The 17,163-nt window shown below is 32.5% G+C and overlaps 1 protein-coding gene across 1 annotated transcript in view; it reads left to right on the forward strand.

Annotated features, from left to right (window-relative positions):
- Positions 1 to 327: 327 nt before the first annotated feature.
- Positions 328 to 17,163, forward strand: part of LOC107445175 (uncharacterized) — an 83,145-nt gene continuing 66,309 nt past the window's right edge. Inside the window, exons 1-4 of the mRNA XM_087168978.1 lie at positions 328 to 616; positions 9,548 to 9,689; positions 12,890 to 13,032; positions 15,087 to 15,211. Of these exons, the coding sequence (XP_087025104.1) occupies positions 363 to 616; positions 9,548 to 9,689; positions 12,890 to 13,032; positions 15,087 to 15,211 (664 nt within the window). The 5' untranslated portion in view covers positions 328 to 362. The remainder of the gene's footprint in view (positions 617 to 9,547; positions 9,690 to 12,889; positions 13,033 to 15,086; positions 15,212 to 17,163) is intronic.

A 17,163-nucleotide genomic window follows, 5' to 3' on the forward strand; every position in this document is an offset into this window, starting at 1 on the left:
CAAGAAGACTTATATTTTTGGGTAAGAACTAGGGAAGAAAATTTTTGCGAGCCAATAAACCGTATGAAAGATAATAAATAAATAATATTCTGCATTTGTTATTTGTCAATTAAGAAAATCATTCAGTAAACTTATTTAATCATTGAGTGTAACACTTAAGTATTAATAAAAAGTAATAATGTTTATTAATTACGCTGAACATTATTGCTAAAATATTAAAATCACTGAATTTTATGATGCTGAATTTTGAGCTATTTATATTACTTCTTTTCATAAAACAAACTAAAATTTATGTAAAATACTTTGTGTTATTTTAATTTAGATTCTTCCCCTTTTTGCGAAAGCGGAGCAGAAAAGATAAAATGTCGTTTCAGAAATTCTCATCAAAATTACTCCAAAATTCAATGATAACGGGCATTCCGAAGATTGTGTCTGCAAACAGCCTTCATGTGAAAGTATTGCGCACTTTGTTTTTCTTTGTTTGCATAGTTGGATTTGTTGTCCAGACTTGGCAGTTTATGCAACTCTATGGGCGATATGAAACTGTTGTGAAAGTTACAGTCAAGAACACTGATGAGTTTGAGCTACCGTCTTTCACCGTATGTAATGATTATGGGTAAGACAACCATTTATTCTAATTTAATTTTATAATTGCTAAAAAACATCTCTTAATATGAAATATTATGGTACTTAGTAAATTACATTTTAAAGTCAAATTAGTTTATATCACCAAACGTGAAATAACCACCATAAACGGGATTGCTAAGCGAATCCTTTTCCTCCCTCCCCCTGAATCAGTTTTCGCCAACCACCATCTTTCGTTAACAGTCAACCACCATCTGTTGACGCCTGTAACGGGAAATCACTTTAATTATCAAGTATTGATATTACTTGTCCCGCAGTGAACTGATTGTTAAGACACGGTTTCCAGCAGATCATCGAAGCCAAGCATCACTGACTGCGGTCAGTGTGTGGATGGGTGACCACTTGAATTAGTCTGCGTCGGGACCGAGGGTGTGCGATATTGGTCCTCTTTAAACTGTTCTACCGTAAAGTACTCGACTTTGCGTGCAGGTCGTCGGGCTACCGAAGCTGGGGTGCCATCCCCTCTGCAGAGGATCAAAATTGTGATGGCATGTCTTCGGATCATCCTCAGGGATGTTTCCCAGACCCATTATAGCCCATTGTGCAGCTCTAGTGCGATGTAAATGAACTACAAGTTCAACAACAATTTATATTACTTGTGCTTTTATGAATGGTATTGTTCACTGACCATTGTTAATGAATTTATACTTTTTCTTAACTTCCGGATTGTTTAATTCAAAGAAATGTTAACTATTTAATCATTAATTAAACTGTTCTACCGTGAAGTGCTCGACTGCACGCGCAGGTCGTCGCGCTACAAAAGCAGGTGCCCTATTACCAACTCACCGAAATTTATTCCGCTCGGAAACGACTCTGCTCGGAAACTAGCTTTCATCGGATTGCCAATTTCGTAGAACCCACTTTTCCGTAACATGAGCAAATCGGAATCCGGAATCGAAATCGTCATTCCGTACGATTCCGGTGAAATTGAAGTTTGTTGGCGGAACTGACTTTGATCAATTATAAAATTTCTATAATTCAAATTTATTAATCTGGCAACGATATGTTTGTTTTTTCTTCTATACGAGCTAAAATCGCATTAACTTAGAACAGAAAGCTTAAAAATTCATACTGTTCAGCTTCTTTGTGTGTTTAGTTGAGCGTGCGTCTCAGGGACTGATATAGGGGATAGGGAGATTTAACTTTTCCCGGGGGATTTCGGAAAAGCAATACGCTTTTGACAGACCGGTTTTACGCACAAAAAGTGGCGCTCGCATCTTTATATATATTATTTTCTGATATCCCCGCCGTACCAAAGCATTGCGCTTAATCAGTGTTGATCATTAAAAAGCAATTTAATTTGAATTCTAAAATTTTTTTGTTTCTAAAAACTAATATATTGTTTTGTATATTGCTTAAAGATGTCTATACATCACTCGTTATTTATTTGCTTGTTTATTGACATTTTAAAACCAGAAATCATTCAGATTACTGCCAATTATATACTATAGTTTCGGTTTTCAGAACTTGAGTTAATTAAAACCGAAGGAAGGATATTTGCTTATTCAACCATAGTTACTAGTTTAAAGCGTCTGGTTCTATTATAACTGAAGTATATACGCTTATATTAGCATTTTTTAATCTTTAAATATGTGATTCAACAGAACGAGTAAAACTAAACTAAAACCCTTTGAATTTTATTAGTTTACTATTATTGCTTTAAAATAGTTATAATTAAAAATGCTTTGTATGACAAATTTTTTCTTAAAAAAAATATAAGCCACGCAACCGTAAATTTGTTAAATTTTCCTATGAGAATTAAAAATAAAAATAATTTTCATCAAAATAATTTTTCGTAGCATTTTTTATGAAGAAATCTGCAAAATCATTTCTTAACGTCCGCAAAAGATTATCTACCCTGCTAATGAATTGCCCTCAATCGAATGCTCTTCATTTTGTTTTGTTTTAACATGGAAGAAAGATAAAATAACTCATAATTTACGTAAATATTTAAACATTGCTGCCTTCATGAATGTTTTTTTTTAATATTTTTATTTTATTATTTTTTTTTAAAGAAAACAATCATATTTTGTGTTACACGTAAAGGGAAACCACGAAAATATCTTTCAGATTGCTTAACGCTTAAGGAGTTCCAGCTTAATGTTCAGGAATCGTAATGAATTTTTTTTATATAATGAATCACTTTTTAGCATCTTTGACAGACAGCCAATTATATTTGTGAATATAACGAGATGCTCTTTATATTTTTTGTATTTATATTTTTAACTCCCAAAAATCAAAGTAACTCGCAATTTAAGTTTCGGCGAGAAACAATGTTCTTAAAAGTTATAAAAATAATTCATTTCAACCATGATTACGTTGAAATTAAAGTGACCTAATTTTGCGTTACACGCAAAGAAAAACCACGAAAATACTTTTCGGATTGCTTGGCGGTAATAGGATTTCATCTAAATGTTCATCATTATCTCAATGGAATTATTTTTTTTTATAAGCAATCATTTTTTATTATTAATTAGGCCTAGCCATTGTGGCTCAGAAGATCAGGAGTCTCCTTGCGGTCAGGCTAACCGTGGGAGCTTTTCGTGGTTTTCCTCTCCATGTAACGGAAATGAGGGTTAGTTCCATCAAAAAGTTCTCCATGGAGGCAAATTTCACTCAATACTTGATACAGGACTCTCCTTGTCTTCTGGAAGGGATTTACAATTACAAGACTACGGAGTTGAACATCAGTAGTCGTAAACATAAAATTGGGTCGGCTGTTCGACGACGGTAATAAAATTATGAAATAAATAAGGTGTCATCTTTCTGAATATTACGAAAAGCTCTTCTTTTTAACTCAAACCGTAAAACAGAATAAGCCGCAATTTAAGTATCGAAATACAGTTATATTTATGAAAGCTATAAAACTAACCTATTTTAAATAAAATTAAATTAAAATTATCAAATTTTGCTTTACATGCTAAGAAAAACTACAAAACTGATTTTTCAGATTGCTTTTATCGGTAATAGTCTTTAATCGTTAGTAATGACAGAAAACAACGTCATTTTGATCACTAAAATAAACAAACTCTTATCGGAATATAGATTTCGCTTACTCTTAAACCTGCCGGAATGGGATTCATAATTATTTCGCCCCGGAATTTAGTTCCGAGCGGAATCAAGAATTCGTAATACGGCCTAACTGACATTCACGGATTTATGACGTCACAAGAGCTTCATTTCGATCGGAATTAGATTCCGTGAAGCTGGTAATAGGGCCCAATAAAGGATTCCTTACCGGCACTAAAAAGCTAAATAAAATAATAATAAATATCAGTGCAAAATTACATGTTTCAAAATTTTATAAACTTAAGTTACAAGTTGAATAAAAACTAGTTATAACTGATAATTAAGAAATTTTAGAGACTTATTTTCTTGTGTAAAAGTTCGACACAAATGTTTTTAGTCAATCTGAATTGACTTCTCAATTCGTTGTCGAGATATTGGAAGACCTTAAATTTTTTGAGCCGATAGATCTTTCTCTTAATAGTATTTCGATCATTCTCTTCAGCAATAGCTAGCTGTATGTCGGAAAACAGCGCCATTTTGATCACTAAAATAAAAAAATCTCTTATTGGAAATTAGATTTCGCTTGCTCTTAAACCTGCCGGAATCGGATTCGTAACTATTTCGCTCTGGAATTTAGTTCCGAGAGGAATCAAGAGTTCGTAATACGGCCTAACTGACATTCACGGATTTATGACGACACGAGAGCTTCATTTCGATCGGAATTAGATTCCGTGAAGCTGGTAATAGGGCCCCTCGGGATTAAAATTGCGATGACAGGTTTTCGGATCATCCTCAGGGATGTTTCCCAGATCGTCACCAATAGCCCATTGTGCAGCTGTAGTGCGACGTAAATAAAGTAACTACCTACATTATTGCTCCAGGCTTTTAATTTCTTTCAATGGCAACTGATGTTCGGTGTTGTCTTCTTTTGTGGCACTAGTTTCCCAAAGTGGCGTAAATGAATAGAAGCCATATTTTCAGAGGAAAAATTAAAGCCATAATCGAAAAACCGAGATCGTAAATTAGAAGAAAGCATATGGTTTGCTGATTTCTATATTAAATGATCAATTTTGGGTCTTGCTTGCTAATGAGAAGCCAACTGCAGCTGTATGGATTAAACGCTACTCAATTTATGATACCATCATGGTCTGTCAAATACTCACTCCAACGCACGTGCCTAACTGCAACGAAGAGGAACTGAAATGTTTCCATGAGACAAAACATTGATAATATTAATAAACTTGTGAATGAGTGAACAACTTTGTTCAGATTGTTTATCTATTGTTATCATTGCCACAAGAATAAAATGCAGCTTTTTAAAGTTCGATTTCCCAGGAACTATTTGACCGATTTCGTTCTAATTTTGTATTTTGCACTTTAAAATTACATTCCTGAAAATGATGTAAAAAATTTATTATCTTAAAATTTAAACTTTTTTCTCCTATTATTAAATAAAATAATAAATATTCACTGAAAGTGATATTTTATATGGAATTACCTTTGGATAAACTAATTTTATAATTGTGTACAAAATTTTTCAATGAGCTTAAAAGTTTTCGTAAAATGGCGAAATACACAAAAAATAAAACTTACGCTAAGTGAGTCCAAACTTTGAACCGCTCTCTTGAATAAACTTAGGGGAACATACTTCCCAGACTGCGGCTCTCCCCAATATCTTGGGGTTCAGAAAACTGAATCCGTATAAGAAAAATATGTTTAGTCAGAGAAAGTACGTTTTTGTACTTGTTAATAAGCATAATAGAGGTCATTCCCTCAAACCATTAAAATTGAGAACTAGAAAGTGAAGATCCGATCATTAGTTTAAAAGTTATTGACTTTTACCAGGGTGGATCCTTTCTTTCACACTGTACATATATAGATGTACGTATTATGTACGTTTCAACATGTATTGTACCTACTTGCGTTCATAAATATATTGTATGTACTTAGAATATGCATGGATTCAGGTGTATAACTTGTGCATACAGGTATTGTACGTCCATACATATGTGCTTGAAATTTATGCATGTATATAATAATTTATGTATGTACTTATAAACAAATTGGGACTTATTTTGGTATCAGACCCAGAAATCTAGTTAGGATTTAAGCAAAGTAGCTAGTCGAATAGTTGTCAAAACTTTGATTAGATAAATTTTTCTCGCAACGTTCGGAAATAATTGTAACTTGTGCTGTCTCAATGCACATAGCAGCAATTAAAAATTGAACACACAAGTCGGAAAGCTGTCTGAATAGTGATTGATGATAAATTCCATCTTGCGATAAATTCTTAGTACAACTGTTGGGAAATTATATAAATTTCTGTTATCAGAAGGCATAGAATTCCAGTTGAAATTTAACAAATTTAAGTAGTCGAAATTTCTGTGGATGTTAATTACTATTTGGCTATAATATGACGATAAATCCTGCTTGTTACTGTCAGGAAATAGTGGAAACTAACATTTTTGTCAAGATGAAAGGTGCTGTTACGATTTTAATTCACGTTTCAGTTATAAATCAGATAGTTGGAAAATTGGTTGGAATTTTAAATGATGATAAATTTAAATTCGTAATAATATAACGATGAATTCTGTTTTTTTAGCAATAAGAAAATATTGAAACATGTAACAGCATTCAACATAAAATTTCAACTGAAATTGCATAGTTCTAGCTAATTTGAAAGTGTTCGTAGTCTCATTTTGACAGTCATCGATACATCAACGATATCAACCTTTCAACGATAATATCATGCCTCACTCTGCCAGTAGTACTCAAAAAATGATGGGAACTTATAAAATCATCCTGCGCAGAACTCCCTCAGTTGTATTTTAGGTACTCTAGTTAGACTTAAATGTTCGAAATTTTCGTTGACGATTAACTCAATATTTCAATAAAATGACGATAAATTCTATTTCTAACTATTAGAAAATGATTGTAGCTTGTAATGTTATCCAACATAGAGTTGCAATTAACATTGTAGAATTCTAGCTAATTTTAAAGTGGTTGTAATTTTGAATAGCGACAAATTCCTTTCGACGATAATATCGTGACAAATTCTTTAAGTAACAGTAAAAAGAAGAAAAAAAGACAGGAACTTGCATAGCCATCCTGTTAGATTTTAAGCCCTAGTTAGATTTTAAGTACTCTAGTCAGATTTAAAACGCTCGGAAATTTGATATACGATAAACTAAATTTGCGTTCAAATGGCGACAAATGTTGATTGCATTCATGATGAAACAAATTAAACTTGAATTGTAACCGAAGTGGTGCAATCTTACTAGTCGGAGAGTGTTTGAAATTTTGATAGTAATATTTTATTGTTGCAGACGCAAAAGAGGTTGAATAAAAACGATACAAAAATGCCCTGTCGCATTTAGGTACCTTGAGTGCAGCATTGAGTGCACCTTATATTCGACAAAAATTCCCTAAATTCTAAAGTAAAACATCTTTGCTTAGGTTACAGACGATAATTCAATTTCTGCAATAAAAATTTGTTTAGAACTGATGTCTTAATATTTCAGCCATTTTTGGCGGAAAAATAAAATGTCGAGTTTGACGTATATGTCACAAACTTATAATAAATCGTGTTGCCTTTAAGCACACTGACCTTATTAGCTTTATAATAAATGGGATGCCATGAAGTATGCTGTCAATTTTTTAGGGGGTGCTGTGAAACATTCGAGGAAATCCCCCCCCCCCCCAGTTGATAAAAACCACCCTAGTATTCCCTCAAACTTCGATTAAATAGGCAGCAATCTGTAATAAATGTCGAAAATTTGTTCGTGCTGGGAAGAAAATAGCATTCGAACAAATATTTTACAATATTTTAAATAAATCAATGTGTTTATTCGTCTTTTGTTTTTAATCGTGAATATTTTTGCAAGCTAGTGCATGACTTTTTTCCATTAATATTTTATACTTTATTATTTACTAGCCGCCTTAAGGTCTGGTTTCTTAGGACAAGCGCCTTATCTGGGCGTCAGCGAGACGTCAACGTCGCGCTGACGCCAACAAAATGCTGGTTTGTTAGCTCAAGGCCTGGTTTCTTAGAACTAGCGCCTTATCTGGGCGTCAGCGGAAAGTTGACGTAGAGCTGACGCCAAAAAAATACTTTTTTGTTAGCTCAGCGTGAGCAGTCGGTCCAACGCAGACATTATCTCTCCTTACGCATGCGTTAATAACGTAAACAAATATTTATTTTGAATTTGTATTGATTTTGTGATTGTCGACCAGTGTTTTAGAGAACAAATAATGACTTTGTCCAAGAAAAAACCCATTATAGCTGAGCTAAATGAAGAGTGCTATGCTTAATGAAGAAGCTATGTTTAATGTCAAAGTCAAAATCTTGGCTGATTTCAATGTGCTGTTGGATGTTGTCCGCCATTGCTTCTGTGGTTAACGTCACGTTGTAATCCAACTGCAGTTGAGTTGGACGGCAATTGTAGTTCAAGATGAGCGTTCGATGACGTATACTATCAAACTCACAAATGGACCAATCAGAGGTTAACGCTGATTTCCAGCTGACGGCGTCCTGTTCTAAGAAACCAGGCTTTTAGGCGGCCAGCTGTCCGCCACGTTAAAGGTTTTCTCAAATAAAGTTTTTTAAAACATAGCAGGAAAGCGATTATCATATCAAAGCGAAGTGTTCTATTTACGTATCGAATATGTTGCCACATTTTTAATACAAAAGTTAAACTTTTCTCCACTTTGATAAATGTAAACTAATGCGAACCTTACAATTAAATTATTAATTCCTTCGTATATTATTGGTTTAAGTTGTCGAAAATTAATATTTCAATTGTAAGGTTCGCATTAGAATACATTTATAAGAGTGGAGAAAAGTATATGCATTTTTTACAAGTTTTTTGAATATGGTTCTTTGAAGACGAAAAAGCATAGATTTTCTTACAAAATGACTGATAACTAAAAAACTAATGCAAATTTTTGAAAAAGAAAAAAAATACTTCTTCATTATGTCAAAACGCAATTATGTGCCGAGTTTCGTGCCTGGGCGAGACTTGTGGGGCGATATATTGTGATTACAGACACACACACAGCCACGTTTATTATTATGTATAGATTAATTTCTTAGCTCTTCGATGCGGAAGAGAAACCGTTTCTGTTTATTTTTTCTGGTGCTTTAATTACAAGCAGAATTACATTTTGGTATTTTTTAATTACTATAAACAGTCAAATAGTTCATGAAAAAAATCTGTTTGGTTATCGGAATTGTATTTGTACTAAATGTAAAATCCAAAATAGAAAGAGAAAATTTTTTTTCCATTCATATTTAGAAATTTATCAATAAATGATTTTGTAAATTAAGGAAATTTCAATCATAAATAACTGTTACTCTCAGATCTATATAACTGCAAATAAGTGCAAATTTGAAAAAGTATTGTTTGGAAGTGAGCCATGTTTGGCAGACTTAACTATTAAACGCCGAAAAATACACCGGTGTTTCATGCCGGTATTTCGTCACCATAAATTATAAAAATGCTAAATATAATATATTTATCTTATTTTGACCTAAATTAATACAAAATAATTTTAAAAAATATCATCACTTCGTTATTAATATTCATACAATTTGAAGTCATTGTTTGATATTTCATGCTGACCCGCATTCCTGTATTTATTGTGCATTCTCTGAGAAAGACTGCAAATTAAGAACGTGCCCGGTTATTGATTATTAACATTCCATACGTTTTGCTGTTTAACTGTCTTAAATAGCTTGAAAGCCTTTGCGAATTAAAAAAATTTCTGTTTTTCGGAGATAATATTTAATGAGTTTTTATACAGGCGCGATGATTGTTCAGAAAAACCAGTATTATTTCACTTTCCTGAGATCAAAAGAAAAAACTATAATAAATTATATTTGTTTGATTTTCAGATTTAACTCATCATCCATTTGTGACGATGCGAGATTTATTGAAAGATGTCATTCATTGCCTGAAGTTCAGGAATACCGGAATTTATGTGAATGTTTTTCTCCAAGATATTGCAGAGATGGTGAATTGTCAAGCAATCGTGCTGTAAGTATCAAAGCTTCAGTTTCAAAAGATACATGATATATGCATGATAGATTTTTTTGGAAACATAAATACCATTCCTTTTAATTTTATTCCAATTTTGCTTTATTTCAAAATAAACTTGAAATCCAGTTTCCGTAAATATTATAGCAGCAATATACACGTATACCGTAATATACACGTAATATACGTAATATATACCGTAATATACACGTGGCAACTTAGAAGAGAAATACTCAAATGAATGATATACAGTGGAGAAAAAAAAACTTTCGCTGCAAAATCCTTTACACCTACAGAAGTAAATTAAAATTTAAAGTATAGCAACAATGAGTTCATGTAAATAATATTAAACCTTGTAGTTTTGAATGCTGAAAAAATAGATTTTAAAATATTAAAATGTAATAAACAAATCATGTCAGCATTATTCAGGATTAGGAAGAGGAAAAGCAATTCTGCAATAATTTGTTCAAATATTCATATTTATTTTAAAAGCATTTCAGTCAGCTTTTAGAAATTGGTTTGCTATAGATTTTTCCCCGAACTCAACTTTCTCTGAATTTTAAAATAAAAATCGAGGTGATGCAGGACTTGCCTTCAAACTTTCTCCCATGGCATAGCATCCTCTTAAAAAAACTCTCGGCCGAACTTAATTGTCAAGAGGAAGAGCCAAAAAGAAAGAAACTCCAGGAAGTATGTATATTCTGCTTAACTTTTCATGTTAAACTTTCCATGTCATCGAAATTGATATTATTTTCTATGAGGGGGAACTAAACTTTGCAGTATAATAAAAGGAATTACAATAGGAAAATATCAATTGCCACTTTAAACGAAAAAAATTTTTTATTTTTTGTCTACGGTTGAGAGCAACGCAATAAAAACATAGAAATTTCTGAAAATAATATGGACAGCAACGCTCAAACCCGTTTTACATGTAGAAAAAAACATGTAAAGTTAGGCACAAACTAAGCTACAAAACAAGAAACGGATTAAGTGTCAGAATAATTCAACTGAAAATTTTTAATTGGTTTAAATTTCAATAAATTAATTTTTCTATTTGTGAATAACTTAAAATACTTTCTATCATTTCTAAATTTGGCGATAAAGAATGGCGATTAACTTGTCATTGAGGTTAAGTGAAACATCCTCTAAACAGGTTTGAAATCATTTAGCCATCTAAGTGCTTTTTTTCATCGATATGTAAAGCTCAGCAGAGATTCTTAGAGGAGAGACTTAAGCTCAAGTTTTGAGCTATAAAAAGGGTATAAATCTCAAAAAATTAAAATTTTTTTCTTCGTTGTCAAATGCTAAATTTAATTTTTAAAAAAATATTGAAGCAAAACTTTTTTACGCTCAAAAGCTCTTAAAACTCTTAAAATGAACCAGACAACAGTAGATTTCATCAGGAAAAATCAACAGAAATTTTTTTTCCTTTATTTTTTCCAAGAAAACTCCAAGCAAAATCTGGAATTTTTTACATGAAAATTTTTTATAGTTTAAGATAGAAAATGCTTGATGAAATTTTTTAAGACTAAGGAAAATTTATTATTAATAATAGCTACAATGTGTTCGCTATTACCATAAATCAAAGAACTATCAATGATGGCGGATTAAGAGACAGTTAGGCATTCTGTCATGTTTAGTATTCTAGAATTGATGGCGGGCATTGACACTGACAATCATCTGAATCTTGACTGAAAACGTCATCCCTCAAAGAAGTTTTAATTTTTTATTTTTTTTCTTAAATTTTGAAGTTTTGGATTTATTAATTTTGAAGATTGAGACGACATTTTTTTTACTGGAGACGCCTTTAGGATAATCTGCCAATGTAATTTTATTTTATTGGAACAATTCTTCTAGTCGGAGTGTTGACTTTAAGCAAGATAACAACTTTATTTTATATCAGTAGGCACCCACGGATTACTTGTTACTAGATTGATAGCGATTCTCTCCTTTTTTGATTACCAAGATACAGATAAGCTTTCTTGACTTTTTTACTTTTTGAGGGATCCCCTTCCAGAATGTCCAACCTCTTAGATTCCCCACAGACCTCCAATGAGCCAATAGAAAATATTTTTGCTCATATCGAAAATAATGGCTCAACAGAGTTTTGGTTCATCATTGAACCCAAAGAAAAACCTTATACTCTTCCACAGACCTCTCCAGTGCGGCTCAAAGCAGATTTAATAGTTTCTGCAGTGACCAAAAGAATAACAATTATACGCTTCCAAACAATGGAGCCTTATTAACCCATTGTAAGGACCTGGAAACAGCATAGTACCTTTTAGACATCAAGGAAATATTAGATGTTCCAGTATCAGCAAAATTTCTTCTGAAACTAATTTCATCCAAGTTTATTCTCAGAAATTTTCTTATCGAAGCAGCAGTACTGGGCATTAGCAACGAATTCAACATTGAAAATTGAGTTCGGGCTATCGAAATCCGCCGGTTATTGAATCGGGGAAAACCAACCTCAGCAATCTTATTTAGCATCCCTAGGACAGTCATCCCGGTGAAAACTCTCCCTTGGAACGAATATTATGAATCAAAAAACTTTTCAGGACAGTATACAATAATTGTTTGGGTTTTGGGCACCTTGACAAATACTGTAAACAACCATTTAGGTGCGGAAACAGTGTACGCCGTCTCTCCGAACATCTAAACTCATGCATTAGTGACCTATATTCGACGAAATTGCAATGACCCCCCATACCCCAAATCATCGAGATTATCCAGCACTCGTACATTATGCAAAACTGATCGAAATAGCCCTGTTTCTCTGTGTGAAGCTAGAAGAATTGCATTTTTACGAAAAACCTCATATACTGATATTACGAAATCCGAATCAGGAGAATATATAATTTGTACTGAATTAAAATTGGAACTTAGCAAGTTTGCGACTAAGTACAAAATTATTAGAGAACACCCACATAAAACAAGTATTGTTGCTGCCGGTCCAAATTAAGAATTTGACGAAAACAATAAAACGTGTTCTTATACCAGCAATTATAGGCAGGCACCCTTTCTCAGGGGTTTACTTTTAAAATATTTCTTGATGCTCCTAATTCTATGATATATTTCCATGAGTCTGAAACATAGAGCTTAAAAAGTGGCCGACGAACTACTTATAGATATTCACCTGAAATATTTTCAACGTTCCCAATTATTCAGTGTTCTAATCTTTTCTTTTCTTTCTTTTCAAGTATCCTTCAAAGTCAGTATATGAAGAGCTGTATTCCATGGGTTTTAAAAACTTCACCCCGTTTCTCCAAGAAAAAAGCCATTTTTTCTACGCCTGTTATTTGGAATTACCATTTATAGATTTTTTTGAGGAAGAAAGATGCAGGTTCACAAATTTCTGTTTTTTTATAACCAAAATCATTTTTTAAATATTAGACTGCAGTTTACTATTGCATCAAACATTAACTGCAAAGATTATCCTTTTTAGGATAAAATACTCCTTAAAACCTGAAGGGATAACATTAAAAACCTACAAGATTGATAAAATTCAATATTTTTTCTTAATAGAATAGGTGTCTCAAGATTATGCAATTTCCTTACTCTCCATACTTATCTCCTCCTTTTTACCATAGTTTCTGGGGAAAAAAGCAAGATTTGGGGAAAACACGGCAACGGAGAGGGAAAAATTGTGAAAAGTGGGGAAATCTGGTAGAATTGAGACGCCTATTCTACTTACAAAGAAAATAATGCTTCTTAAAAATGTTAAAATGCACTCAACATGTTTCACATGCACAAAACTCTCTTCACATGAACAACACGTTGATAACCGGTGACGATAAAAGACGAGACTTCTTTGAAAACGGATAGAAATAAAAATAAAATAATGGTAAAGAAACCGTTTTGTGCTTAGAAATTTTAAATCGAGTATTTCCAACAAACTGTAGTTAGTTAACCCTCCGCAACGGCAAAGTTTTTATACTTTCCGGCAATTTTTTAAATTTTTTCTTTAACTGCATATGTTACAATTCACATCTCCATCAGTTGTTTTAAAATAATACAAGAATTGTGATAGCTTTTACGTTTCCAAAAACTTGTATTACGGCGCCTGTTTATTTCAGCGGGAAGTTTTTATAAATAAAAAATATTAATACAATATTTTAATCTTCAGACGAATATTATTTTTAAATATTTTGTCTCGAAAAATGTTACAGAAATTTTGTAATAAAACAGAAAAATAAAAGAAAAGCCCAGATTTATGGAATACTTCGAATCTGAATCACTGTCTTCATAATCAAAATATTTTCGTTTGTTATTCCCACATATAACGCCGCTGACACTCGGCAAATTTATATCTTTAATAAATGCTTACATCGCGAACGAAAAACAAAAAGCATGCAAATTCACAAATACGCGGGAGGAAGGAAAAAAAAAGCATGAGAAAAAAAATTTCCTGACTCATCTAGTGCCATCTAGCAGCGAAAATAAGCATCAAATGATGTTTTTATAAACCTACACGAGGAAATAGCGGCATCAGTATAGAAACAAGGGTTTTTGCGTCTAAGCTAAAAGCAGAAAAAATTATTACACTAGTTGTACTGTTTACGATTCAATTTATGAATCCATTTATATCTTATTGAAGACATAAAATCTAAAAATAATACTCAAAACATTGAAATCATGAGCTTTATTTGCGTCAGGATAATAGTTATATTCTATGGAATTTATAGCTCCTTAGAATTTCGAATGTTTTAGAGGCATTTAAAATTTATAGATTACAGAAAAATCTTATGAATTGCAAATTTACGTGCAAATTTAAATGCATCGAAACTAGAAATTATTAATGAATAAATCCAAGAAATTAAATCGTGTGTACAGATCGTCTCTAAAACAGAATATAAAAACGGGAATAAAGCGAAAGTTAACAAAATGCCGTACTGGTTTTGAATCGTGTTATTGTTTTCACTCAGTTACGGAAAGATTACGGAACTAAGATCATTGATTAAAACAATTAACTTCTAATGCGATAAAAAAATAAAAACAAAAATAATAAATCATAATTGCGAATGAACTAACGACCGTGTTAGAAACTTCGCTTTAAACTTAATTTCTGAAATGACAAATGTCCCTTTGAAATTTGTAATAAGATACAATTTTTTATCATTATACATTTTTTCATTAGGCTATATTTCTATTATTAAGATTATTTTTATTATTTCTTTATTAAGATATATTTTTTTATCATTATACCCCTTGGCCCACAACGGCTGTTCAGAGAATACTTTCCTTTTTTAAAAAAATAAAGTTTTAGTATATTAGTGTTTATTTACCTAGTCTTTACACTTAAGTTACTTTATTACTAAAGTCATAAGAATAATAATTGAAAGCTGAATGAGAAAAATTAAATTTTTGCAAGCATTAATTAATTATATTACTCTTTAGGAACTGCTTTACACGTTCAATGTTTATCCCAAAAACCGAGTCTCCAATTGTCAGTTCCTGTTTTACTTTCAATTCCATGATTGGAAAGCCAGACAACAGCTCAGAAACTGTATATGGCGGAGCAAGTAAGTAATTCAAGAGTTAAATGGAAAAACATATTAGATGACATCAGTTTTCTGGAACTCTGAGTACGGTTTATAATAAATACAACTTTTGAGTAAAGCGTTTTCAGAAACAAAGATATGTTTTCTAACCAGCTTCTTTGTTCTGACAATTCTAACTGAATTTCTCACGCGCAACAGTCAGTCACTCAGCTTGTTTATCAACGATAGATATAAACTTTTAATTCAATATTTTAAGTCATGAATAAAGAAGCGAATTGCTCATGACTTTTAAGACTTGCACTTTAAGGGGGAGAAAAATATTTTTATTAATATGTATTCAAACATGTGCATCGCATAAAAATTGCAATCTATGTAAACATCTCTGTACGTTTTGACACCTTGAATTGGCCTTCAAAATAAGAGAAAAACTCAAATACAATTCTTGAATTTGGGATAGAGGAGATAAATAAACTCTCCAAGTACTTAAACCTAAATTTCTTTAATGAAAAAGTAGATGCGTTGCGTTGGGAGAATGAGCCAAGTGCACGTTTACTTTTTGAACATTGATTCAGATGTTGGATAAGTTTAACAGTGTGGAATGTTCAGTGAAAATTCTAAATGTGCCTCAGATGATGATATTTCTTACGGTATTTGATCGTATCTTCCTGTGAAAGTGGCTTTAGCTGTCACAATAGACTAAAAACAGTTTACAAAAACTCTTTAAAGATTGCGTCAATTGATCATTTGCTCAGAATTTCTATAAATTGATCCCGACCCCGAGCGAGTTTGTTGCTTCGCTTGAAAATATCATAAGGTATTTTAGTATCTGTTCTGTTGCTGACGTTGCTTAAGGGGAAATATCTGCCCCAAAGGATGACGAGGTACTGTATTAACTCCAAGAGGACATACTTGGTCAATAATCACTTCCACGCTTATATGAACTCTGCCTGTTTGGAAACGAATTCAAACAGCTGAAGGCTATAATTGGAAATTTATTTAGGAAATCAGGAAGCTCTATTTTTATTTGCTTCTTTATTTCTATAATCTTTTCAGGGAGGACAGCAATATTCAAAAAAATATTGCGGCAAAAGAGTATTTAGAAGGCGACACGTGTTCCCTTTTCCGAACGCTTTATCATTAAAACTATATTTAGGAAAAATGATTGCGTGAAATTTTTTTAGTTTGGCTATTACTTTAGAAATGAATTTTCATGCCCTGATACACCTTAAAAAGCAACAATGTAGTCCATGCCGGTAATGCTGGGTTCTAAAAACTAAAATTAACAATTAATGATTTTTCAAACAAACAAGATAGATTATTTTGATGAACTTGAAGAGGCAAAAGGTCTATCAGCAAGGACTTACAAATCAGACTCAAACTCTGGGATCGCTGTCTCCAACAGCCATATTCGCTAATGGACGATCACTGAAATCTCCGATATCGGAAAAAAACCAACATCCATTTTTGCGGTATTGGATTTGGATATTGGAAGTATTTAAAATCCTCTTTAATCAGAGAAATAAAAAGGTGATGCCATTCTTCAAATGCAGTTAAATTCAGTAAAAACGTATCACATTGAGTCTATTGAGTAGTTGTATAAAGGTGAGCAAAAATTACAACTTTGAAAGATGCCAACACAATGGCGCAGCCTGTGACGCCTTTCAAACAAATCCAACCTCCAAGAGGAAATAAAAAATAAAAAATTACTCCTCTCTTGGGAGACCGCAAGTTGATGAAGATGTTAAACTCGAATGCAACGAGGGTTGGAACTCCGGGATATTTATAGTAAACCTGAAATTATCAGTGAAAGTTGTAGTGTTCTCACACTCATTGAAATTAAAATCGAAGGGTTTTCTAAAATAACTAAACGTCATGGTCTCGAAAGCATCTTCTCGAATAGCATCTTCACGAGTACTTCAAAGGATAACGACACCACCTGGGAAACAGGTGTTTTCTGAGAATCGGAGGGAGAG

Source organism: Parasteatoda tepidariorum, chromosome 8 (genome assembly GCF_982258835.1).
Source record: "Parasteatoda tepidariorum strain Cologne lab strain chromosome 8, Ptep-v5.0, whole genome shotgun sequence".
Taxonomy (NCBI): Eukaryota; Metazoa; Arthropoda; class Arachnida; order Araneae; family Theridiidae; genus Parasteatoda; species Parasteatoda tepidariorum.